General features: G+C 37.0%; 1 protein-coding gene across 1 annotated transcript; it reads left to right on the forward strand.

Annotated features, from left to right (window-relative positions):
• Nucleotides 1-3,094: 3,094 nt before the first annotated feature.
• Nucleotides 3,095-16,144, forward strand: LOC131850619 (chaoptin-like). Its single transcript, XM_059200914.1, has 6 exons — nt 3,095-3,228; nt 9,862-10,051; nt 11,677-11,812; nt 11,892-12,002; nt 12,075-15,055; nt 15,151-16,144. The coding sequence occupies exons 2-6, from the start codon at nt 9,874-9,876 to the stop codon at nt 15,477-15,479; spliced, it is 3,735 nt and encodes a 1,244-aa protein (XP_059056897.1). The 5' UTR covers nt 3,095-3,228; nt 9,862-9,873; the 3' UTR covers nt 15,480-16,144.
• Nucleotides 16,145-23,114: the final 6,970 nt, after the last annotated feature.

Raw genomic sequence — 23,114 nt, forward strand, 5'->3', positions numbered from 1 at the left:
GGTGAATTATATCACCAGGTACTCAGCCGTCAAAGAATATAATATGAAATGAAATGATATTTATTCAGTAGAAGAAAAAACTAAAACACTCATTAAACAAACAAAAAATAGAATAACAAACAGTGTCGCACTGTTTGTTATTCTATTTTTTGTTTTACAAAATAATACAAAATAATTACAAAAAAAAACTAATATTAATAATAGATAATATAATAGAACTAATAATAGAAGAAATAGTTTGTTAAGCGAACTTCAGTTGCCATCCAACACCAACACATGGATGCATGGGATGTGTCAGTAAAACGAACAATGATTTGATAGTGTATAGGGAATCAAAACGGTAGTAGAGCCTTTACCAGTTCGCCAGTTTGTCCAGTCCTACAAGCAGCTGACACTTATACAGTACGTTTGCCTTTTGTTTGGCTAGTACTATTAATCCTTGACTAACGAAATTTTGAACAATGTTAAGTTTAGATATTGTCAGTTCGATTGTGATTTTCAACCTACAGATATGATTGATATTTTTGCCATTCGTTATAATTTTCGCCCATTTGTAAAAAGCACATAAATAGCTAAAGAACTGCACATAAATAGCTACAACTGGCATTTAATTGAAAACGATGATGATTGAATTGATGAAGTAGGTACAGGTACTGTAGGTAAATAAATACATAGATCCTTCTATAATATTTTTATACCATTTGTTATTCAGTTTCATTTCTTACCTGAACCGCCTGTACACGGCTGTTTACGTGAAGGACGGCGTTAACTTTAAAATAAGTGTCAGCCGGTACTACTGACGGACAGATATTTTGAAGGTATGGTGCACCCGCCTGCGATAATGCTTTATAATGGTTACTTGCACCCCGAAGTGAAGATGAGAGGATGAGAACATGACAGATGAACATGAGGTCAGATCAGTTAGCCCATCCTGACATTCAACAGGAATTTATTATGATGGTCTCCAGGCGAACCGTAATAGGGTTATTAATAGCAATGTACCATATTAGGTTGACCTCCAAGCGGTTCCAATATGTCCTATATTGGAAAGAACTAGTGCTTCATCGCTATAGCAATGTCTATAATATAATAGACATTGCTATAGAACGATGTTACTAAGTTCTTTCCAATATGTCATTACCATATCATTTCATTATCACATGGGTGAGTATGAAATGGTGATCGCGGCTGCTCTATTTCATTTACTACTGGTTGAAGTAAGGATGCCACCAGTTGCTGAAGGAACGATGACTAAATAAAGAACAGTTAAAGCATTGTAATACACAATCTAAATAACTTGCAGCCTACGAGTATGCTCTAGGAAGGTTGACGTCAGGCAGGCGGCCGGTCATAAAAAAACTGAAGCCAGAACTATTCTCTCGTAATATGACGAGATGACTGCGAACAGGGATGAATGGTAGAGAAAAACATATTACGTTGACTTCAAGTAAATGGGATAAGGAATAAGCAGATGATGAAAGCGTTGTGATACATTAACAAAACCGCGTGGAGGTTAATCCGATTACAAAAAAATCTTCCTTTATAAATTACAACTAACAGTCTTGGAGCTTCTAATGGTTGTATGAATAGTTTTACGGTCGCATCGGTGTACTGCTCTCAAGATGGTGGTGAGTGATGTTCAATTCAACGCGACTCTGCTCTAAATTTCATATAAAATTTCCATACAGAATGCGGACAATTTTCGCCGAAGTGGTTTGTTGATTATATTAGGTAGGCAGGCTGCCGTCGGCAGCTCTCTGCTCTTGGTTCGTGTTTATTATTTGCTATTACTACAATATCAGGCGCTTTCTGCAGCTAGTTTACGAGCTGTTGAGCACAAACGTATAAAGTTATACAGCCGACATTGTTGGCTTCGACGCAATATTAGTATCCAATGTTTTCAGAACTGATCGATTTAAATCGGTTTGATTGAAATTGATTCAGATCTGATCAATTTAAATCAAACCGATTTAAATTGATCAGTTTTGAATAACAATTCTCATTTGTTTGAAATATTTATATTCAAGCACTACTTTACAATTGCAATTGTGCAGCGTGCAATTTAGCTGTGTATTCAGAACTCGAATGAATTACAATTTTGAATTGAAATGAATTTGTTCAAATAAACTTAATTTAAGCTATGTAATATTATGTTGTCTGTGATTTAAGCACATTTGAATAGTCATAGTTTTATCATTCTTTTAATCTACCGCTCATTCGGAAAGATGTCTCATGATGTTAACTAATTTCAAGTTTAAGTTTTACAATTGATAATTGTGATTAACAGCTATACAAAATGACGTGCAACTGAAAAAACTCGATTTTCACCATAAAAAGGACCTATCTCAGCTCTCTCGTTTTAATAATCCAAAAAAGAATATTAAAATACTAAAGAAACGATGTAGGTAACAAGTAATTTAATTGCATGGACACTCCTCTTAAAAAACTTTGCGAAGTCTTTACAAATGATTATCGTTATGTACTTACGTTCGCTCGTTACTCGCAGTGACTAGATCACTGCGCTACTAGGACGGCGCGGCGACTAGGGTTGCCACCTTTTGTTTGCAGTTAAAATACGTTGGTTATTATATAGGTAATAAAAATGTATATAGTATCAAGTACAATTTATTTTTATTTATTATTATATTTAAAAACATATTTTTTTGCAGGTTGTTTGATACAAAGTATTATACACTATCAATTATTACTATTCGTTTAGTATATTATATAAAGTAATGTATAAGATTAGTGTCTCACATCTTTACAGTCTATATTTAAATTAAAATAAATACCTAACGAATAACATCGATTCAGCCAGCACCAATCGGAAATAAATTTCGCTTAATGAAAAGATACATAGGACTAAACTTTTCAAATCAAATCATGTGAAATAAAGTATTTCCTTGTACTTTATTATTCACATAATGTATAGAGGTACAACTACCTGAAATAACGTACAATATTTTATTATGAAGTACGGGTGGTAACCCTAACGGCGACGGCGACGGTGCAAGTGACGGGCGGCGGCGGTTGTGGAGTACCGCGGCGACACGACGACAGTCGGCGGCAGTCGGCGGCAGTCCGCCTCCGGCCGGCGAGCGAGCGGTGGTCGAGAGGCGGCCGCGGACCCCTCTACTGTGACGAGACACGAGTGCTCGCACGCGAACAGTGACCGAGTGCTCCTATATCCTATACAATAAGTACGGACAGAGTTACTCGTTTGTACATGTAAGTTAAATATTGTACTTACACGCCGGTTAAAAAGTAAACGTGTACACATCACTGCGTATGGCAGAGTAGAGCTATTTAAAAATATGTGTTTATTAAGAAGATCTATTGTAAATGAGAAATTATATAAAAATAATAAAATACACCGAATTTTCTATTAGCTGCAATATATTTAGTTAGAATTATAGATTACTCGTACATATAAAAGATTAAGTTATTTATATATAACTTGATTAATATGAAGTACATCGCATAGCGTACAAAAAAATTAAATTAAATTGTAAAAATTATTGTAACATACAATAGAATAACATTAACAATATTTTGCAGTCTTCAAGTTTACAACTTATGCATACAAGATACAGTTTGGTAATCATTCAATCATTCAATTTTTCTTAAGTTTCTTAAGTAACCTGCATTCTATAATGACTACTATGTAAGTAACTGTTAAATCAACGTATGATCAATTGATTTCATTAGTCGGTTTTTTAACATTGTTATTAAACCTAACTACTTTTTTTTTATCAGACTATGTACATTAAAAAGGAGTGTAAATTTGTTGGGATACGTAGTCAATGCCAGTTTTGAATAAAACTATAGATATTTATCTATGTACCTACACTTGCACAACAACTCGTCATGGTCCGCCTGTATGCGGGGTTATATTATTAATTAGTTGTTACCCGCGACTTCGTTCACGTAGAATTCCTTTGACTTTTCATTTATTTAAAATAAACAAAATTTCTAAAATAATAGCCTGAGTTACTCCTTATAACATTAGCTATCAGCGAGTGAAAGTCCTGTCAAAATAAGTCCAGCCGCTTCAGAGATTAGCAAGAACAAATAGACAGACAACATTTTTTTAATAAACATATGGAGTTAATTTGAAATTACAAACAGACACTTTGTAAGGAACACCGTACTATAATAAACATATTCTTATAAACTATCACTTACGCAGCATATATAATATATTATTACTATACAATAAATCAGTGTGTAACATCGAGCGGTCACTACGGGACGTATCTCTTTATTTGTCATCCCCGTACATTATCAATTATCATAATCAACAAGTGTACAAGGGAACAACCCCTACATATTTTAATTACATATATTTATTTGTATAGATTTTCCGTGTCCCACTGTACAGTATTGTACTTTGTACAATGTATATATTTTTATATTTCACCGTCAAATAAACAGCGTTTATAAACGACTATATGTTAAATTACGATAATTATGATATCACGTAGATATACGAAACAATGGCGTCTTTTGTTACTTGTCGTAATCGTGGTTGCCGTCTACATATAATAGTTTCTATTCAGGTAACATTCTAAGCTCGCTCGTATATTATAATTATGTTCCAATAATCCGAGCCCGTACTGTTTATTTTGTTCTAAAATTACTTTTCGAGCTGCCTGTATGAGCTGTCTCTACATATAGTTGGTAGTGAACGAACAAACGACATATTTGATGTCTTGTCTACACTGCTCAGATATGCATTTCAAATCAAATTTAAATAATAATTTAAAAGTGCTTATATTAAGTTTTAATTAAATGATATTCTATTCTATTCTATGGCCGATTAAAACTAAAATTTAAACTCATATTTATCTGCAAAATAGAACAATTACTGTAATTGCGAAAGAAATAAAAAAATTTTTACCTCTTAAAAACAATTTATATTGAGATATAAATTGTAAAAAACTCATATATGGCAATGTATATAAATCTTTTTTTTTATATACATTGCCATATATGATTTTTTAAGATTTATTTAATACATTAAATATTAATTCGAAATCTTATTCAAATTCAAAAATCATTTATTCAAGTAGACATTTTAGCCGCTTATGAACGTCTAATTTTTTATAATATATTATTTTCCGTACCATTCAGTTCAGTATATAGATCCAATTGAGAAGAAAACTCAATTGAATGACTTATATTATATCAAATATTACTAAACAAAAATTACTCATTAAAATACTTTGAAAGATTAAATTTTTTTGTCCATATTTATTCCTTATAAGTTGTAAAAGATAATAGTGTTGTATGGTCGTAAAGAGGAATACATACCTGTTTGCTACAATATCGTAGCTTTACTTCATAGGTACATATTCGTAGTTCGTTCGTATATTTTTTCGTTTATTAAATTTAATTCCGATTATATCATGTTGTGTCTACACTTGTAATATTTCTCTCAACACTTGAGACCCTTCCATTAGTTTATGTATCTACTGCTATATATTATATATAAGTTCAATGTAAAATCAGTCTACGTCTCGACTCCGTGTCGAATGAACGCGAACACACCAATAAACTTACTAATCTATACATATAAATAAAATTGGAGTGTCTGTTTGTAATATTGAAATAATCGTTTTTTACTACATGCATATTAATATAAATACGGTACATAAACTAAAATAACATTTTTTGTCTGTCTGTCTGTTTGTTGCGGCTAATCTCTGAAATGGCTGGACCGATTTTGACTGGATTTTTATTGGCAATTAGCTGATGTAATAAGGAGTAACTTAGGCTACTTTTATTTTAGACAATTTCCACGCGGACGAAGTCGCGAGTACAGCTAGTGTACAATAAATAGTACAATTATTACAGCTGTATACTCACTACTCACTACCTACATACCACAATAAATAATATATTATGTAGTGACACCTCATCACAACATATAACATAACGCTACAGTGGTGAGGTGATAGTATGTACCTGTAGTAGTGGTAGCTGTCCGAAACACACACGTTTGTATCTAATTTGAAGAAGACAATAACAAGTTATTTAGTATTCATAATGACAAGCCAGGTATTAGTGAGGGACCCAGGATCAACTTTATAATACGAACGACAAAACTTGATCAAAATAATAATTACACTCCTTTGAGTACTGTCTCGCAATGAAACAAATAATTGTTGAGTAATTACAATACCTACACGTAGTTAGTTATTGTTCAATACTCACTCATAGTTGTAGATGTAACGTGGGATGTACGTATTTGTAGATGATAGATAACACACCAACAAGGACATAGCTACTTTTATGTTAGGCTCTCACTACCTCACCCACGGATCTTTGTCTGCATTACACTTACTTTACATTTATCATTATACTAGCTTTTGCCCGTGGCTTCGCTCCCGTTAATTTATCCCCATAGGGGTGGAATTTATCAAAATCCTTTCTTAGCGGATGCCTACGTCAAAGTAGCTTTATGCATGCAAAGTCTCAGCCCGATCGGTTTAAAATTGACAAACTTTCATCCCCTATTTTATCCCCTTGGGGGTAGAATTAATCAAAATCCTTTCTAAGCGGGTGCCTACATCATAACATCTACCTGAGTACCAAATTTCAGCCCGATCCGTCCAGTGGTTTGTGCTGTGCGTTGATAGATCACTACGTCAGTCACCTTTGAGTTATATATAATATATTTAGATAGATAGATTACACCCAATTTATATAATATCTTTTTAAATTATAGCTGTACTGTGCTGTAAATTTCAATATAAAACATAGCCTATGTGTTATTCTGATGTATAAACTATATTACTGTAAAGTTTCATCAACATCCGTTTAGTAGTTTTTGTGTGAAAGAGTAACATACATACATACCTTATAAACTTTCGTATTTATAATATTAATAACTAGTCACCCCGGCTTCGCACGGGTGTACATGTGTTATATATATAAACCTTCCTCTTGAATCACTCTATCTACTAAAAAGAACCGCTTCCAATCCGTTGCGTAGTTTTAAAGATTTTAGCATACATAGGGACGGACAGACAGCGACAGCGACTTTGTTTTATACTATGTAATGATAAGGTGTGTTATTCTGATGTATGAACTATAATTACTGTAAAGTTTCATCAAATTCCGTTAAGAATTTTTGGCTTGAAAGAGTAACAAACATCGGTCCATCCATATTCCACACTCACAAACTTTCGCGTTTATAATATTATATTAAGATAAGATTACAATCGAGTGCACGTTACATTGTCACAACGTACAGAGTACTGAGCCCCGCCATTAATTCACTTTCGACTGTTTACGGCACCATATATATTTATGATACGAACATGGAGCGTATAAGTTTTAGTGCACCTTACAGCCAGCAGGCCTGGATTTTATAACTAAATTACTTGAACGAACACGCATGTTACGAAAATATTTTGATAAAAATACATAAACATTTCCATACAATAAATGTATGTATAAACATTTATAATTGTGTTATGTGCAGCTGTGTAGTGGGACACCAACATTATGCGAATGTAGGCGATAGTTCGCGTATATCCCGGACATTATGAATAATTCATTACACGCGTTTGTTACCTGCGCACACACGCGCACACGCACACAGGTGCACTAACGCACAGAGGTCTGGCAACGGACGCACACACACGCAGTGGCAGCATAATGTGCGTATTATATATGGGCGCCGAGTCCTGCCTAACTGCCGACCCTTACACTAAATCCACTTCTCGTAACACCGACCCTCGCCGAAGATTTGAGAATTATACAGAAAAATAATGGGACAGTAACTCGGTGACGGGGTGACGGTGGCTGCGGACGGCATGCGGCTACCACCGCCACTGTTACCAATACAATTGGGACGGCATGCGAGTGATTACTCGGGAATCTTAGTCAGCTGCCTAGAACGTAAACTTTTACGATAACGTTAAGTACAATAAATATATTTAGAGCGCATATAACTACTTATTTTGTACTGAGAAAGCAGTAGCTGGAAACATGGAAACGACAGTGTGCAGCGGTCTGTATAGTGACACGAGGTGGAACTTCAGAACTTCACAATATATCTACGAGTCTTAGCTTAATAATTTCCTCAGATTCATACACATCAAATTCAAAAATCATTTATTCATGTAGGACATTTTAGCCGCTTATGAACGTCAAATTTTTACATTATAATTTTAATTTTTTCCCTACCGTCCAGTTCAGTATATAGATCCAATTGAGAAGAACTGGCAAGAAACTCAATTAAATTACTTATTTTTTTAAAGCCAGTTTATTTTCAATGTATATTTATATAGGTGTCTATGTCTAACATTAAATGAAAATCCTGTGCATGAACAACTATTGGAATGCACGCTCGTCATCAAAATCGCATTAAAATTTATTTTAACTATTGAAGTGTTTTATGTTTCTTTTAAATATAGCAAATATCTCAAGAGTCACAAAAGTACAATATATACATATCTTGGTGATATTTTCTGGATTTAGAGAAACTGAACAGTCCATAATTGTAATAAGTTTGTAGGCGGTTTTGATATTAATGAATTAACTTTTTTTCTTCACATAGTGTTGGACCTACAATGAGAGTCACCGGCAGTTTTTATATTCGTTTATCCATATTTAAAATATGATAGTTTTTGTTATACAATTGTTTTATTATTACTTCTGTCACTGTGCTCTGCTATAATAGACGTCTCTAGAAGCACCTCTCTATATTAATTCATTTTTACTCATAGTATAAACAAAGTCGCCGACTCTGTTCGCTAATTCGCGGTATTGAATTACGCAACGGATTTTAATGTTGTTTCCAGCAAAAGATAGAGTGATTCAAGAGAAAGGTTTATGTAATACATGCGTGTTATAGTATAGAACAAGCCGAGAAGTTCAAAGATTTGTAATGCATCCGTGCGAAGTTGGGACGACTTGGGGTACAGCGTGAGTAAAGCGCGGTATTCTGCGATATGACAAATGAAGATTGTAATTTCTGGCGGCTGTGCCGTGTGGTCCATGTACCGTGTGCTGCCGTACTACAGCGCTACGAGCGTAGCTCAGGCAGCTCTAGAGGAGGGCCATATATTTTCTGCTTATTTCTGTTGTGAAACTCTTTTGATAATATATCCAAAGTTTATTTTGTGTATTCTTTAATCAAAAACATATAAAACAAATTCTATATAATATGTCACTTCACTGTCTACCATCTTACCATTAAAGCATTTATTCCGTTATAAATAGTTTTATTACACACTAGGTGTGCCCGCGACTTCGTTCGCGTGGAATAATGACCTTGACTTGGTTAGAATAGAATAGAATAGAATAATATTTATTACAATCACACATCACAACACAACAATGACGATGCTCACAGCACAGCACAGCACAGCACAGCACCATATAAATTATTATAACATACTAGCTGTACCCGCGATTTCGACCACGTGGAATTTAACTTTATTTTTCTAAAATAAAAGTAGCCTAACTTACTCCTTATTATGTACATCAGCACCTGCCAAAAAAAATCCCGTCAAAATCGGTCCAGCCATTTCAGAGATTAGCCGGAACAAACAGACAGGAACAGACAAAAATTGTAAAAAAAGTTATTTTGGGGTATGCACCGTATTTATATTCACATGCATGTAGTAGAAAACGGTTATTTCAATATTACAAACAGACACTCCAATTTTATTTATATGAAATAGAAATAACACAATACAAATCATTACATAAAAAAAAACGCTACGTGTTACGTGCGCGTTGCCGACCTTTATGAAACGTGGGAGGAATCTCCACTGAAACCGCACTGTCCGAGACCACTCAGGTACCAGCGTGTGGGCATGAATTCCAATGAGTGTTGGTCGCTAGTGGCGGCGCGTGATGCGGCGGTGGTGCGGGGGCCGCGTGCTGAACGTGGCGGCGGCGCTGCTGCTGGCGGCGGGGCTCCCGGAGCCGGCGGCGGCGCCCGCGCGGCCCTGCGCCTCCAACGCGCTCTGCGTGTGCCGCGGCGACCACCTCGACTGCCACCACGTACCGTTCCACAGGTTCCCCGACACAGGTACACATATTTATTTATATAAATAATGTTTTTGTAGAAAATATCTAACATAAAATTCATAGCGCTGACAATGTTATCTGATTGAACAGAGATTAAGTGGGTAGCGGTTTCTATGTTGATTGTCGCATGCCTAATCCTTGTTAATGTAAATATAATTAAAATAATATTTATTTAAAAGAGCAACAACACAATTTTCATGCTCATTCTTCTTGTGTCTGCATTCCGAATGAGCGGTAGAATAAATAAATAAATGTGACTATTTAAAAGTGTTTATATTAAGTTTATTTGAATAAAGATTATTTCTATTTCTATAAGCATGAATGAAGCATCATCATGTTTTTAACTGAAGGTATTCTATTGGAAAATAAATCTATGAATATTAAAACTAGTTAACTTATTCAAATTCTTACTTGTTGGACGTTACTATAGACTAGTTTGATATATACAGTGAATATATAGAGGAATACTAGTTAGTTTGCTATAGTTGTATTGCATTTCAACCATAGCTGTATAACAATAATAATAATCTACAATAATTGACATACTAGTCAAGTCTGTTCCTAAGATAAACAGGCCGTGTCTAAGACGTTAGGTGTTGTTACTTATAAATGTATGCAGCCTCATTTTGCTGCATTGTAGTATATAACTTTAAAAAAGAACACAGAACACTGTAATTTTAAATTTGTCATTCTGAGCTGAATCATTGGAGGGAAAATACAAGATCCTTTACATTAGTACAAAATATTTGTTTTATTTTCACAACAACAAAAGGATAGTACAAACAGACCGTGTGTTGTGAGTACTAGACAACGGATTGCGGGGCTCAGATGTGATGCGTCACGTCAGTACTGGAGTTTGTCATCATCATCTACTTTTTATTGAGAGAAAGGAATGTTTCTATTAACACTCGATCACACAGAAAGGACGACAATTTTTATTACATTTCGTGTTATATTTACATACGATACATAAGACAAATTAATAACATATATGCTTAGTGTCATTGATATAAACTATATTTTTAATGTAATGTACTCATAGTATGTGGGATGGGTTAATCACGAGACCCCGTGATTGATTGCGCCTTAACAACAATATAGGGAATATTGTTGTTATATGGACTGGACTGTAGGGTCCTACACTAAGGACTTTTAAATTAAATGGAATATTGAGCGCGCGTGTCGTATTCGGTGGTGAGATCAGAAGTGAGTCCGGGCGGTGCGGTGCGGTGCTATGCGCACCCCCACGAGCACGCCCCGCACCACCACCCTCGCGGACTCCAGTCCGGCGAGACGACGATGTCCGAACAGGACTTAATAATAATAATAATTTATCAAAATTGTTTCATATGTACACAATAGCATTGATTCCTACACTAGGCCGGATCTGTCCTGTACGAGCCAGAATACGAATTATATTGTAAAAATTAAGTCTAAGTGTGAATGAGTGAGTGAGTAAGGTGAGTGAGTACGTGTGAGTGTACGGTGTCTGTGTGTGGGTGGTGCATGAATATGGTTGGTGTGTTTTATAAGATTACTGTGAGTATGTTTTCAGAATCATCATAATTAACTTTTTTACGTAAGTGGCGTAGTACACGTATGTTGTTGGTGATATGTTGGGTGTAGAGGCGGAGACGTGGCACGTGTCGGTGTCGCAGGCGCGGCTGGGCTCGCTCGGGGAGGCGGCGCTCGACTCCCGCCGTCTGCGCACGCTGGTGTTGGTCGCATCGCGCCTCCACCACCTCGACACCGGCGCCTTCTCGTACGTACACCCAAACAACATGACATTCACCACATCTCTGACTCTACATAATATATAAACATTATCTTTTCATTCGCAGGTCAATGATTGCCACTCTGGCATCTCTAGATTTAGGACACAATGAATTTACTGAAATACCAATAGAAGCTTTACAAGAACTGCGGGTGCTGAATTGGCTTAATTTACAAAAGTATGTCACGGCACATTGCCATTTAATATATACAAAATGTTGTTTTTATTAATGTTGTCTGCAATATTTCAGCAACTACATAAGCGATATAGACCCGACGATGGACTGGGGATTCCTGTCAGAGTGTTTGAGCAGCTTATCTCTCAGTAACAACCACCTGGTGGTGCTACGCGACGGCGCGTTGTCGCAGCTCCGTCGGCTGGCGCAGCTCCACCTGGACGGGAACCGCCTGCGGACGCTGGCGGCCGGCTCGCTGCCGCCCGCTCTCGCCGTGCTGCGCTTGTCCGACAACTTGCTGCCCCACGTGCCGTGCGCCAGTCTCGAGCGCCTGCCGCGCCTCCAACACCTACACCTCCGTAACAACGTATTACGAGCCGCTTTCAACCGCACCTGTCACGCACACTACTCCAAAATTGATTCCCTAGACTTGAGCCACAACGAACTCGATGACACGTTTCAGTTAGATTTTCAAAATAGAATTCAAATAAAGCAACTGATGTTAGACTTGAACCAGTTCACGGTGATACCTTCGTTCGTGCTCGATAGTGGTCGCCTCGAAAAACTGTCCGTGTCTTATAATAGACTTAAATACGTATCGGAATCGACTATAGCATTGTTAAAGCATAATCTGGAGCAACTGGACTTGGATCATAATGATCTGACATCGCTTCCTGCAAATTTACGGGAAATGACCCGTATGCGGCATTTGTCGTTGGCATATAATCGTTTAGAGGACATGACAGGTCTACCGCCTAATCTCCATTCACTATCATTAACGAGCAACTATCTAACGTCCTTCCCGGTAGCTTTGAGTGATTTGGCGGATGCCACACTCGCATATCTGGACCTCGGCTACAACCAAATATCCGTAATATCGGGCGATATGTTCGGACCTTGGTCAGATGCGTTGGTGACGCTTAGCTTGAAGGGCAACCGATTGTCCCAACTCGAAGCCGGTGCATTCCCGGCAACTTTGCCGCTTCGCGAACTCGTGCTTAGTTTCAACGACCTTTACAACGTGGACGCGGATGTTTTTGTGAACCTTACAACGCTAGAAGTGCTCGAACTATCATCGACTCTATTCAGCGGAGAGTTCCCCATCACTACACCTATAGACAAATTGAGTTGGCTTAGTCTAAATAACAATAATATTCACTTCTTATCATCAAGGGAAATAGAAATGTTCTCTTCTTTGGAATATCTCGATCTAGATTTTAATAAGATTATAGAATTTCCCACAGAAGCAATCGAAACGAATAGTTCTTTCATATTGAAGGAGTTAAGGTTATCGTATAATTATGTAAGTAAAATTAACTCAGAATTTCTAGCAGGTCTAATAGAGTTGCGAAGCGTAGACTTGTCTTACAATCGCATGCACAACATTAGCGAGCGTAGTTTTGCAAATCTGCCAAACTTAGTTTATTTAACTTTAGCTGGAAATGTCGTCGAGTACGTCTCCGAGAGAACGTTTTGCAATTTGCCGAAATTAGAAGTGCTAGACTTGCAACAGAATAAATTAACTGAGTTTTCCACCGAATACTTTGAGAATGTATCCAAGGAGGATATTAACTTCTCAGTAAACGTGAGTTATAATAGAATATCATACTTGAGCGGTGGCCACATGGTGCACATTACTGTATTAGATTTATCACACAACTTTATTGAAAGTATATCTGAAAATTTTTACAATTATCTAGGATCGAGTCTGAGACAACTTGTACTGTCATATAATGTATTGACGAATATAGATAACTTCAGTTTCGGCTCTTTACCGAAACTGGATGTATTGCGTTTGAATAACAACAAAATAGCTGTAGTGAAAAAAAAAGCATTTGCCGAAATGGTTTCGCTGCAAGTGCTCGACTTGTCCTATAACAAATTGACACAACTCTCGGCGGAACAATTTCAAAATATGCAGCAACTACGGCACCTACGCCTTGATGCCAATGAACTCAGGTCGCTACCCAGAGATTCCTTTAAAAATACTGTGCTGGAACATCTTAATCTTAGCAAAAATCAGATAAGTATATTCCCGAGTAGTGCGCTCACACATGTTGGGTTTACTCTGCGGCGTTTAGAACTGGCGCATAACCATTTAGAATACCTAGACGTCGCCATGTTTCACGCCATTTCTTTCCTCCACGAATTGAATCTGGCAAACAATGCTCTTACTGTACTCTCGGATAATACTTTCGCTGGCCTTTCACGTCTGATGCTATTAGAGCTCTCATTTAACGCGATTAAAACTAATTTTAAGGAATTGTTTCATAATTTGCCGCGTTTGCGTCGACTCGGTCTCGCCGCTACCGGATTAAAGTCTGTTCCACATCTGCCTCTCGCTAATCTGACAGAACTCGACCTGAGTGATAATCATATATTTTCTTTTCGTGAAAACGACGTACGTCGACTAGCTAACCTACGGATATTGAACCTAGCCCGCAATAGACTCACTTCACTGCAGCCGGCCATGTGGTCGACACTCAGACAGCTCACTTCTCTCGATGTATCTCATAATCCAATAGTTCGTATAACACGGGGCTCATTCGACGGACTCGATCGTCTGTTACACCTACGTATGGACCACTTGAGACATCTCGAGACTATCGAACCTCGTGCTTTTCTGTCACTGTGCTCACTGCGTACGGTAGCACTCGAGTCACCTACGAGCACCGAGCGAGGGGACGTTACCTTGGCCGATATAATGGCATCCACTGTTGCAGTAGAGTCACTTTCAGTGCATATGCGGGATAAAATTTTGGACAAGCAATTTCATGATGTGCGAGCAATGAAATTACGAGCTATCGAAGTGAGAGGTATGGCACTAAAGCGAGTGTCCGGGGACGCTTTCGTCTCGCTGGGACAGCAGCGTGCGCTCGCGCTGCGCCTGACGGAGTCCAGCATCGACGCGCTGCCAGCGGGACTGGTGCGTCCCCTGGTGCGCGTGCCTCATCTAGCACTAGACATCAGTAATAACCGACTCAGCATTTTTAGTCCGGCGACGCTTTACCCAAATCTCACTGGATGGAATCGTCTCGCGACCCGACTGTTGCCAGGTAAGGAACAATAACAACCAGTCGCTATTGCCATCTAATCATAATCTGGTTAAATTGATTTGTAGGACTATAGCGTGTAATCGTGTATGCAACAGGTGGGCTGGTGGTGTCGGGGAATCCGCTGCGGTGCGGGTGCTCGGTGTCGTGGGTGGGCGCGTGGCTGCGGCGGTGGACGGTGGAGGTGGGCGGGGGGTCGCGGGGCGCGCGGGAGGCGGCGCGGCGCAGCACGTGCCGCGCCCCCCCCTCCGCTGCCGCCGCCGCCGCCGCCCGCCCCTCCGCCGCCGCCGTCGCTCAGCCGCTGCTGGCGCTGGACGCCGACGAGTCCGAGTGCCACGCCAGCGCGCTCTCCAGTAAAGCGCTCGACGTTCGCCACTTTGAACTGTCAGCCTTCCTCTGGATCGTGCTCCTTCATTCGCTCAGTTAGTGATGAGTGTGTTCTAATTTTGTGCATTGTGTGCAATGTTTTAAATTGCTTTTGGTTTGGTGAAAACAATAATTGTCAAGTTTAATATACAATAATATATTCAAATGACTAAATGTGACTCTACTGTGTCGTCCTATACTCACTGAATGAAGTGTTATTTCTCGAATCAACAATAACGTTGAATAATAATTTCGTTGAACTCTACAAAATATGCGCTTGTTGTAAATATTAGTAAATACATATAATTGTAAATTTACAATAATTAAATTCTAAATGCAACGAACAGTTAACTTTTAGATATTATATAATAATGTCCATGAATGTATAAAATTAGTATGTAAATATATTTAATTGTAATACTTGCGGAATGAGAGAGTAGTTAACAAAGAGTTACGATGTATGTATGTATGTATGTAGGTAGGACATATCAAATTTTAACGAATATATAGAAAATTGTAATTCCCGTTGTCCTGACCGGTATAACACGTTGAAGACAGCATTGAAGAATCTATTTCTCACCTAGGGACCTGCATTTTTTATTGTTAATTACGTATTTTATTTTTCCGTATGTTTTTAGTGTACAATAATTTGAGGTAGACAATATTTAACAAGAATTGTTTCAATTAAAGTGCCCTGGGCTGGTCGCCCGCTCGCAACGTGTAAATTTACTTTCGCTGCGGCGTGACCCACCGGTGGGCATGCGGTCTGGGAAAACTCGGCGTAAAACTAATGGGCGATCGGACTTGGTTCGCATCCTGCGCCGAGCACTACGTGCGGTTGTCTGGAACTTTCTTACCTTTTTTTCATATAAATTCAGCAGTCTTATGTGTGTACGACAGTTTGTATTTATTGAGTCCATTTTTTTAATATATATATCCATAATAAATCTATAAAACCTGGTATCGGTGTGTCATTACATTTTTTTATTAAGTATACAATTCAAGGCGAGATATTATTAGTAAGTAACAGTCAGTCAGTCAGTCTGTATAGTTTAAGTCTTTTTTGTACATAATTCTGATAACAACAAATAAATATGTATTTTTTTTTAATTAGTTTTATTGAAGTGTGTAACATAAAGATATATTTGTAACAGAAATAAGTATGTAGTCAAAACTTACAAAATTGAAAGAATTAGAAATTAAAAACAAATGTAAGAAAAACGTAACTCCTTCATTGAGGCATCCGATCATTTTGGTTTAAATGATTACTAATTATTAAAGACGTGAGGAACCGTCCATTATTAATAGTAAAGCAAACAATATACAACGATCTATATCCAAACTAAGCTAGCTAAAGCTTGTGTTATGGGTACTCGACAACTGATACAAATACATAGATTAATTTTTTTTTGAATACATACAATTGTTTGTTTCGATCTGGATGTTTTTTATGTACAATAACATAAAAAACATCCAGATCGAACTATATATCACACGAATAGTAACACTAGTGTGCAGCCTGCACTACAAGTGCAGAATTGGTATTCAGTAAGAGTTTTATCGACTCACTTCACTCAACGGACTCGTATACATTTGCAGATATAAAGTTTCTACTGAGCCATAGAGTTTGCCTATTTATAAAAAAAATACTAGTACCTGTTTTACCTCCATCCCGCTATCGAGTGTGTGTGTGGCGCTCCAGTCGCTATCGAGTTTTACAGAATACCAACGTACAATCTCACCGCGGATTCCGCTTTCGAATTCGTAAGTGATGCTTACAGAATAGCTCTACAGTGCAATCACCTGCAAGCGATCAGCGAATACTCGTAGCGTGGCGTAGCTCAGCGCTACGACGCCCTACGGGTTGTCTACGAGCGTCTACGAGCGACTACGCTCGCTACGACCGCGCAAATCACTAAGTCTATACATATAAATAATATTGGAGTGTCTGTTTGGACTATTGAAATAACCAATCTAACTGTGTAGTCCGAAAAAAAGTTTTCAGCAATGGGTAGAGTGATTTAAGAGGAAGGTTTATATGTGGAATATAGTATAAAACAATCTGAAAAATTCAAAGATATGTAATGCGAAGCCGGGATGGGTCGCTAGTATAGTATAATTGTATTGCAGTGTATTATATATTTTAATAGTTTAATTTTCTCTATGTTTCGATTCATTATTATGTACTGAGGTATTGAAACTAATTACTATTGGATATCGTATATTTACTGAATCATATTTTTTACATTAATTCTTCATTTCGATTCCACTTTTTCCTATAACTACTAACTATTTGCGGGTTCGATTCTTCGCAAGGTATAAATTTGCATTCATGTGTATAATGGTTTGTCTCGGTCTGGGTGTTTTCTATGTATAATATGTATGTATTTGTAAAAAATATATCTAAGTATTTATATCAGTTGTCTAGTACTCATAACACAAGCTCTGCTTACCGTGGGACCAGGTGGCGTCCAGTTAACTGTCCAGGGTTATTATTATTATTAACAATTTAGTATTGTCCCGCTGTGTTCTGGTTTTATTTTTGTATAGGTAAAAGGAACAACATTTGGTTTACGGAGAAAATATATATTCGGTTAGTATTGTATTGACATAACAGAACAACCCTCCAACCAACACATGGCCATTCCAGCCTCACGGTTATACTGCCCGAAACGCGGGATCTATCTTGAATTAACAGAACAGAATGAAAGTATTTATAAAAGAACTAGCTTTTACCTGCGGCTCCCTACGTTATAGTAGGTTTTTTTGTGGATGATAATGAAATGGTGCACCCGTCTGCGCTAACGGTTTACGCTGGCGGGGCACCAGTGGAGGATGATAAGATGAATATGATGTCAGGTCAATTAGCCCATAGTGACAAATTCACTAGGAATTTATAACGATGGTTTCCAGGAGGAACCGCGTGGAGGTCGACCTAACATGGTACATTGTTAGCATTGGGGGTTATTAGTTCCCATTACTAACAATCCCCTTCCCCTACGTTATAGTAGGTTTATGCACGCAAAGTCTCAGCCTGATCGGTTTAAAATTGACAAAGTTTCATATAAATTTCATCCCTTATTTTATCTCCTTGGGGGTAGAATTAATCAAAATCCTTTCTTAGCAGATGCCTACGTCATAACATCTGGCCTATGCGTTGATAGATCACTATGTCAGTCAGTTACCTTTGAGTTATATTTAGATGTACAATCAAAATTTATTTAAATTTAAATACCATTTTAAAATATAAAATACATTTGTATTAGCCAGTTACAACACGCTGGCCATACGGCATGGCATACGATTTCATTTATAATTGTCCTGTTCACAGCGTTGTAATTGTGTTATATCCTCGTGATATGGATGCAATACATAAAACCGAGCGGTGACACATTGTGTTCCCGGTCGGTACGTTACGAATCCCTTTTTTATTCGCTTAGTTACGTATGGAGTACAATAACTACCTGAATAAAATGAACATGCAAATATACGTTTACGGCGCGGCGCGGCGTGTCACAACGCGATCGCAATGAAGATACGAGTATGTCCCACATGTACGTAGTAGATATACTTACTAATATTTCAAATGCGAAAGTAACTCTGTCTATCTGTTTGTAGCGCTTTCACGCCAAAACTACTGAACCCATTTAAATGAAATTTGGTACACAGATAGTCTAGACCCTGAGGATGGACATAGCCTACTTTTTAATACTAATAATGGTTGTAAAGTATTGGAAAGGGGAGATGAAAGATTGTATGGAAGTACCGTTATTTTAAAGCTAGAAGCTTGATACTTATGTTTGAGGTTACTGATTAAATATAAATAAATGTGACATTCAAAGAACGTAAATATTACCCTTAATAAAAATAAAATAGGTGATGAAAGTTTGTATAGGAATTCATCATTTCTGAAGAACGATGTAATTTTTTTTTGCTTGTTTGGGTCAAATATTTAAATATTATATCTTTATTTGCACTATTCCATTCGGATGAAGCCGCAGGCACAGCTAGTATATATATCTAATATATAAAATTCTCGTGTCACAGGTTTCGCATTTATATTCCGCGAAACGGCTTGACCAATTTTCATGAAATTTTATATGTATATTCAGTAGGTCTGAGAATAGGTTTATGACTAATTTTTATACCTCTGTATGATGTATAGGGTGACTCACCATAAAAAACACTTCTATCACAAAACCTTTATTTTTTTATAGCGATTTTAATTTATATGGCAAAACATCGTTTGCCGGGTCAGCTGGTATTTATATAAGGTGTGTAAATTTATAACCTGTGTCCTGTATCATCTGTCAACATGACACGTTCGACTGCACTCTGCTTCTGTCATCACACGGTGATAATATCATTCAGCGATTAGTTCCCTGCGCGTTGACACGTGGCCGGCAGGGGCGTCACGCGAATAGGGTTGCCATCTTTTTTTTTTGCAGATAAATTAGTTATTATAGGTAAGAAAAAAAGTACATAGTATCAAAATAAAGTATAATTTATCTTTCTTTATTATTATATTTAAAAATATATTTTAAATATAATAATAAAGAAGTTAGAAGATATTGTATCAAATTAGTATCTCTATTAAATAATTGCACATCAACTTTACAGTCAATATTTAAATTAAAATAAATAATTAATAAAATCAGTCAGCACCAATCGATGAATTTCACTTAATGAAAAGATACATACGACTAAACTTTACAAAATCCCAAAGAAATCAAATCACGCGAAATAACGTATTTTCGTGTACTTTATTCACATAAAGTATAGAGTACGACTACCTGAAATATGTACAATACTTTATTATAACTTAATTTCCGCAGTGTCTCAAGACGAAGGTTTACGACCAATGTGTGTTGCCAGTGATGACGTGGTCGCTAAATACGGGCCTCACAAACAAGCTCAGAGTCACTCAGAGGGCTATGTTCGGAGTTTCTCTGCGTGATCGAATTAGAAATGAGATCCACAGAAGAACCAGAGTGACCGACATAGCCCGAAGAATTGCGAAACTGAAGTGGCAATGGGCAGGGCACATAGCTCGTAGGACAGATGGCCGTTGGGGCAGTAAAGTCCTCGAGTGGCGACCGCGGACCGGAAGACACAGCGTGGGAAGGCCTCCAGCTAGGTGGAACGACGATCTGGTCAAGATCGCTGGAAGGCATTGGATGCGAGCAGCGCAGGACCGATCGTCGTGGAGATCTTTGGGGGAGGCCTATGTCCAGCAGTGGACGTCTTCCAGGCTGAGATGATGATGATGATTTTATAAGTACGAGTGGCAAGCCCAGACGCGACGTCGACGTCACGGGCCCGTCCTCTGATAATGGGGACGCGCGCTCAACATGTTTTCGTAAGAAAATGGCCTGAAATATTTCGTTTTCAGCTGCGGCGTCGGCAAACAATATTAGCAAACTGAATTATTTCATAGTACGGCGCGGCGCGGAGGCAGTGAGCCGTGCACCTCAATAATACGCAGAACACCTTTGAGTACACCGCCAGGTTATTATATTTAATTCATCCTAACAATACGACTCTATTACACTGACGACAAACATGATTGTTTATCATTTATATATAAATACAGCTTCAATACTAAACGACTCACACGAATATGTACTTTAACATGTTTTTAAACTAACTACGTACTTGTATATCGTACACTAATATGATATAAATAAGTAATTTTATACAAGCTATTAACTGCGACTTCGTCCACGTAGATTTTTTTTTTATATTAAATTATATAAAATTTATATTATTTTGAAGGTTAAATAAGTAACTTAAGTTACCCCTTAGAACAAAGTTTCGTATATTATATATATATGTATCTTAAAGACTAACTATATATACAGGTAATCCTACTAATAATATAATATATACGAGAAAGTTTGATGAGTATGGATGGATGTTTGTTACTCTTTCAAGCCAAACTACTGAACAGATTTTAATGAAACTTTACAATAATGTAGTTTATACATCAGAATAACACACACACAACAAAGTACGCGAGTAAGACCACGGGCACAACTAGTAATAAAATAATATATAATATGGTGTATATGGTAGTGTGAAGGATGGAGACCAAGACGACGAGCAAAGAAAACGCCGCGGTATAGTCGTAAAATATTGTATAATAATATGACTTATGTCATATAAAAACAATATAATATTATAAATATATATATATAAATTGTTAGCTCAATATATATATATATATGTATTGAGCTAACAATACAAGTTTTGTCAATCATTTAACAAAAAAATTCAGCCGATTAAACCTCAGATGAAACTCGATTCCTATTCTTACAGCGGAATAACAATATGTAAAATAAAATAACATATTATATAAGTACACTTAACATATAATAGTATTCATTAGAGGCGGAGACTAGGTGCGAAGGTGGCTCGAAGGTTACGATGATGGATGTAAACATTATGTGCTTCAATCAGCCAGTGATCCTCGCCGAAATCGAATTGCGTGCCGGGGATAAAGTACGGCTCATACAGACCCACACATTATATTATTATTACATATTACCTGCTATATATAACAAAGTACATACACTTTGTATATAACAACAAACATTTATAATATTTTTTACAACAGCAATATTCATAATATTAATACTAGATTTAAAGACAAACTTACTGTCCCCGAGTAACGTTTAGAAAAAGTCAATAGGTATAGATTTATAGGAATAGGTATAAAAATTTACAATAAGATACCAAAGGATATATTGGAGTTACCCTTAAATAAATTCAAAACATCTGTTAAATAACTAAACGATTACTTGAATGACGAGCTTGCATGGCAATAGTTGTTCATGCACGGGATTTTCATTTAATGTTAGACATAGACACCTATATAAATGAACTGAGTTTTACAAAAAAAAGTAATTCAATTGAGTTTCTCGACTGCCGATCTATACCGAACTGGACGGTAAGGAAAAAATAAAATTATAATGTAAAAATTTGACTTTCATAACCGGTTAAAATGTCCTACATGAATAAATGATTTTTGAATTGCTAGCAATGTACCAATTCAGGTTGACCTCCACGCTGTTTCTTCTAAAAACTATCATGATAAATTCCTGGTGAATTTGTCACGATGTGCTAACTGACCTGACCTCATGTTCATCTTATCATCCTCACTGGTGCCCCGCCAGCGTAAACCGTTAGCGCAGGCGGGTGCACCATTCCATTATCATACACAAAAAAAAATATGCTGAGATTATACAGTCGCTGGTATTAAAAAAAATGATATGGTATACATTAGTAGTAGAAGAGCATTATTAGCATTTCTATAAAGAATATTAGTAGTTGTTTTTAGTTTGTATTGTGTAGAAGAGCATACATCATTTGCACATGCTGGCATACATATTTTAGAAGAATTGAAACTCTCAAACCAATCGTTTATTAATATTTATAAGCTGTATCTTGACGCTTATTTATTTATTTCGTATGTTAAGGTTATTTCATTTTACCATGAATATATCCGTTAGATCAGTTTGTTGACACAATATCTACTTATTGTATACTAGCGACCCGTCCCGGCTTCGCATGGAGGTATTACAATTATTTGAATTTCCCGGCTTGTTCTATACTACTCGTATAACAGGCATGTATACATATAAACCTTCCTCTTGAATAACTCTATCTATTGCTGAAGATGCATTAAAATCCGTTG

This window comes from Achroia grisella, unplaced genomic scaffold, assembly GCF_030625045.1.
Source record: "Achroia grisella isolate CSIRO2021 unplaced genomic scaffold, CSIRO_AGI_Agris_v1 utg778, whole genome shotgun sequence".
In the NCBI taxonomy this organism is placed as follows: Eukaryota; Metazoa; Arthropoda; class Insecta; order Lepidoptera; family Pyralidae; genus Achroia; species Achroia grisella.

What these genes read in the sequence shown, in the direction of transcription:
- LOC131850619 (XM_059200914.1), top strand. Translation starts at nt 9,874, where the DNA reads ATGCGGCGGTGGTGCGGGGGCCGCGTGCTGAACGTGGCGGCGGCGCTG. An exon ending in CCACAGGTTCCCCGACACAG is followed by an intron (nt 10,052 to 11,676) that starts GTACACATATTT and finishes TGTTGGGTGTAG; the next exon opens with AGGCGGAGACGTGGCACGTG. An exon ending in AATTGGCTTAATTTACAAAA is followed by an intron (nt 12,003 to 12,074) that starts GTATGTCACGGC and finishes GCAATATTTCAG; the next exon opens with CAACTACATAAGCGATATAG.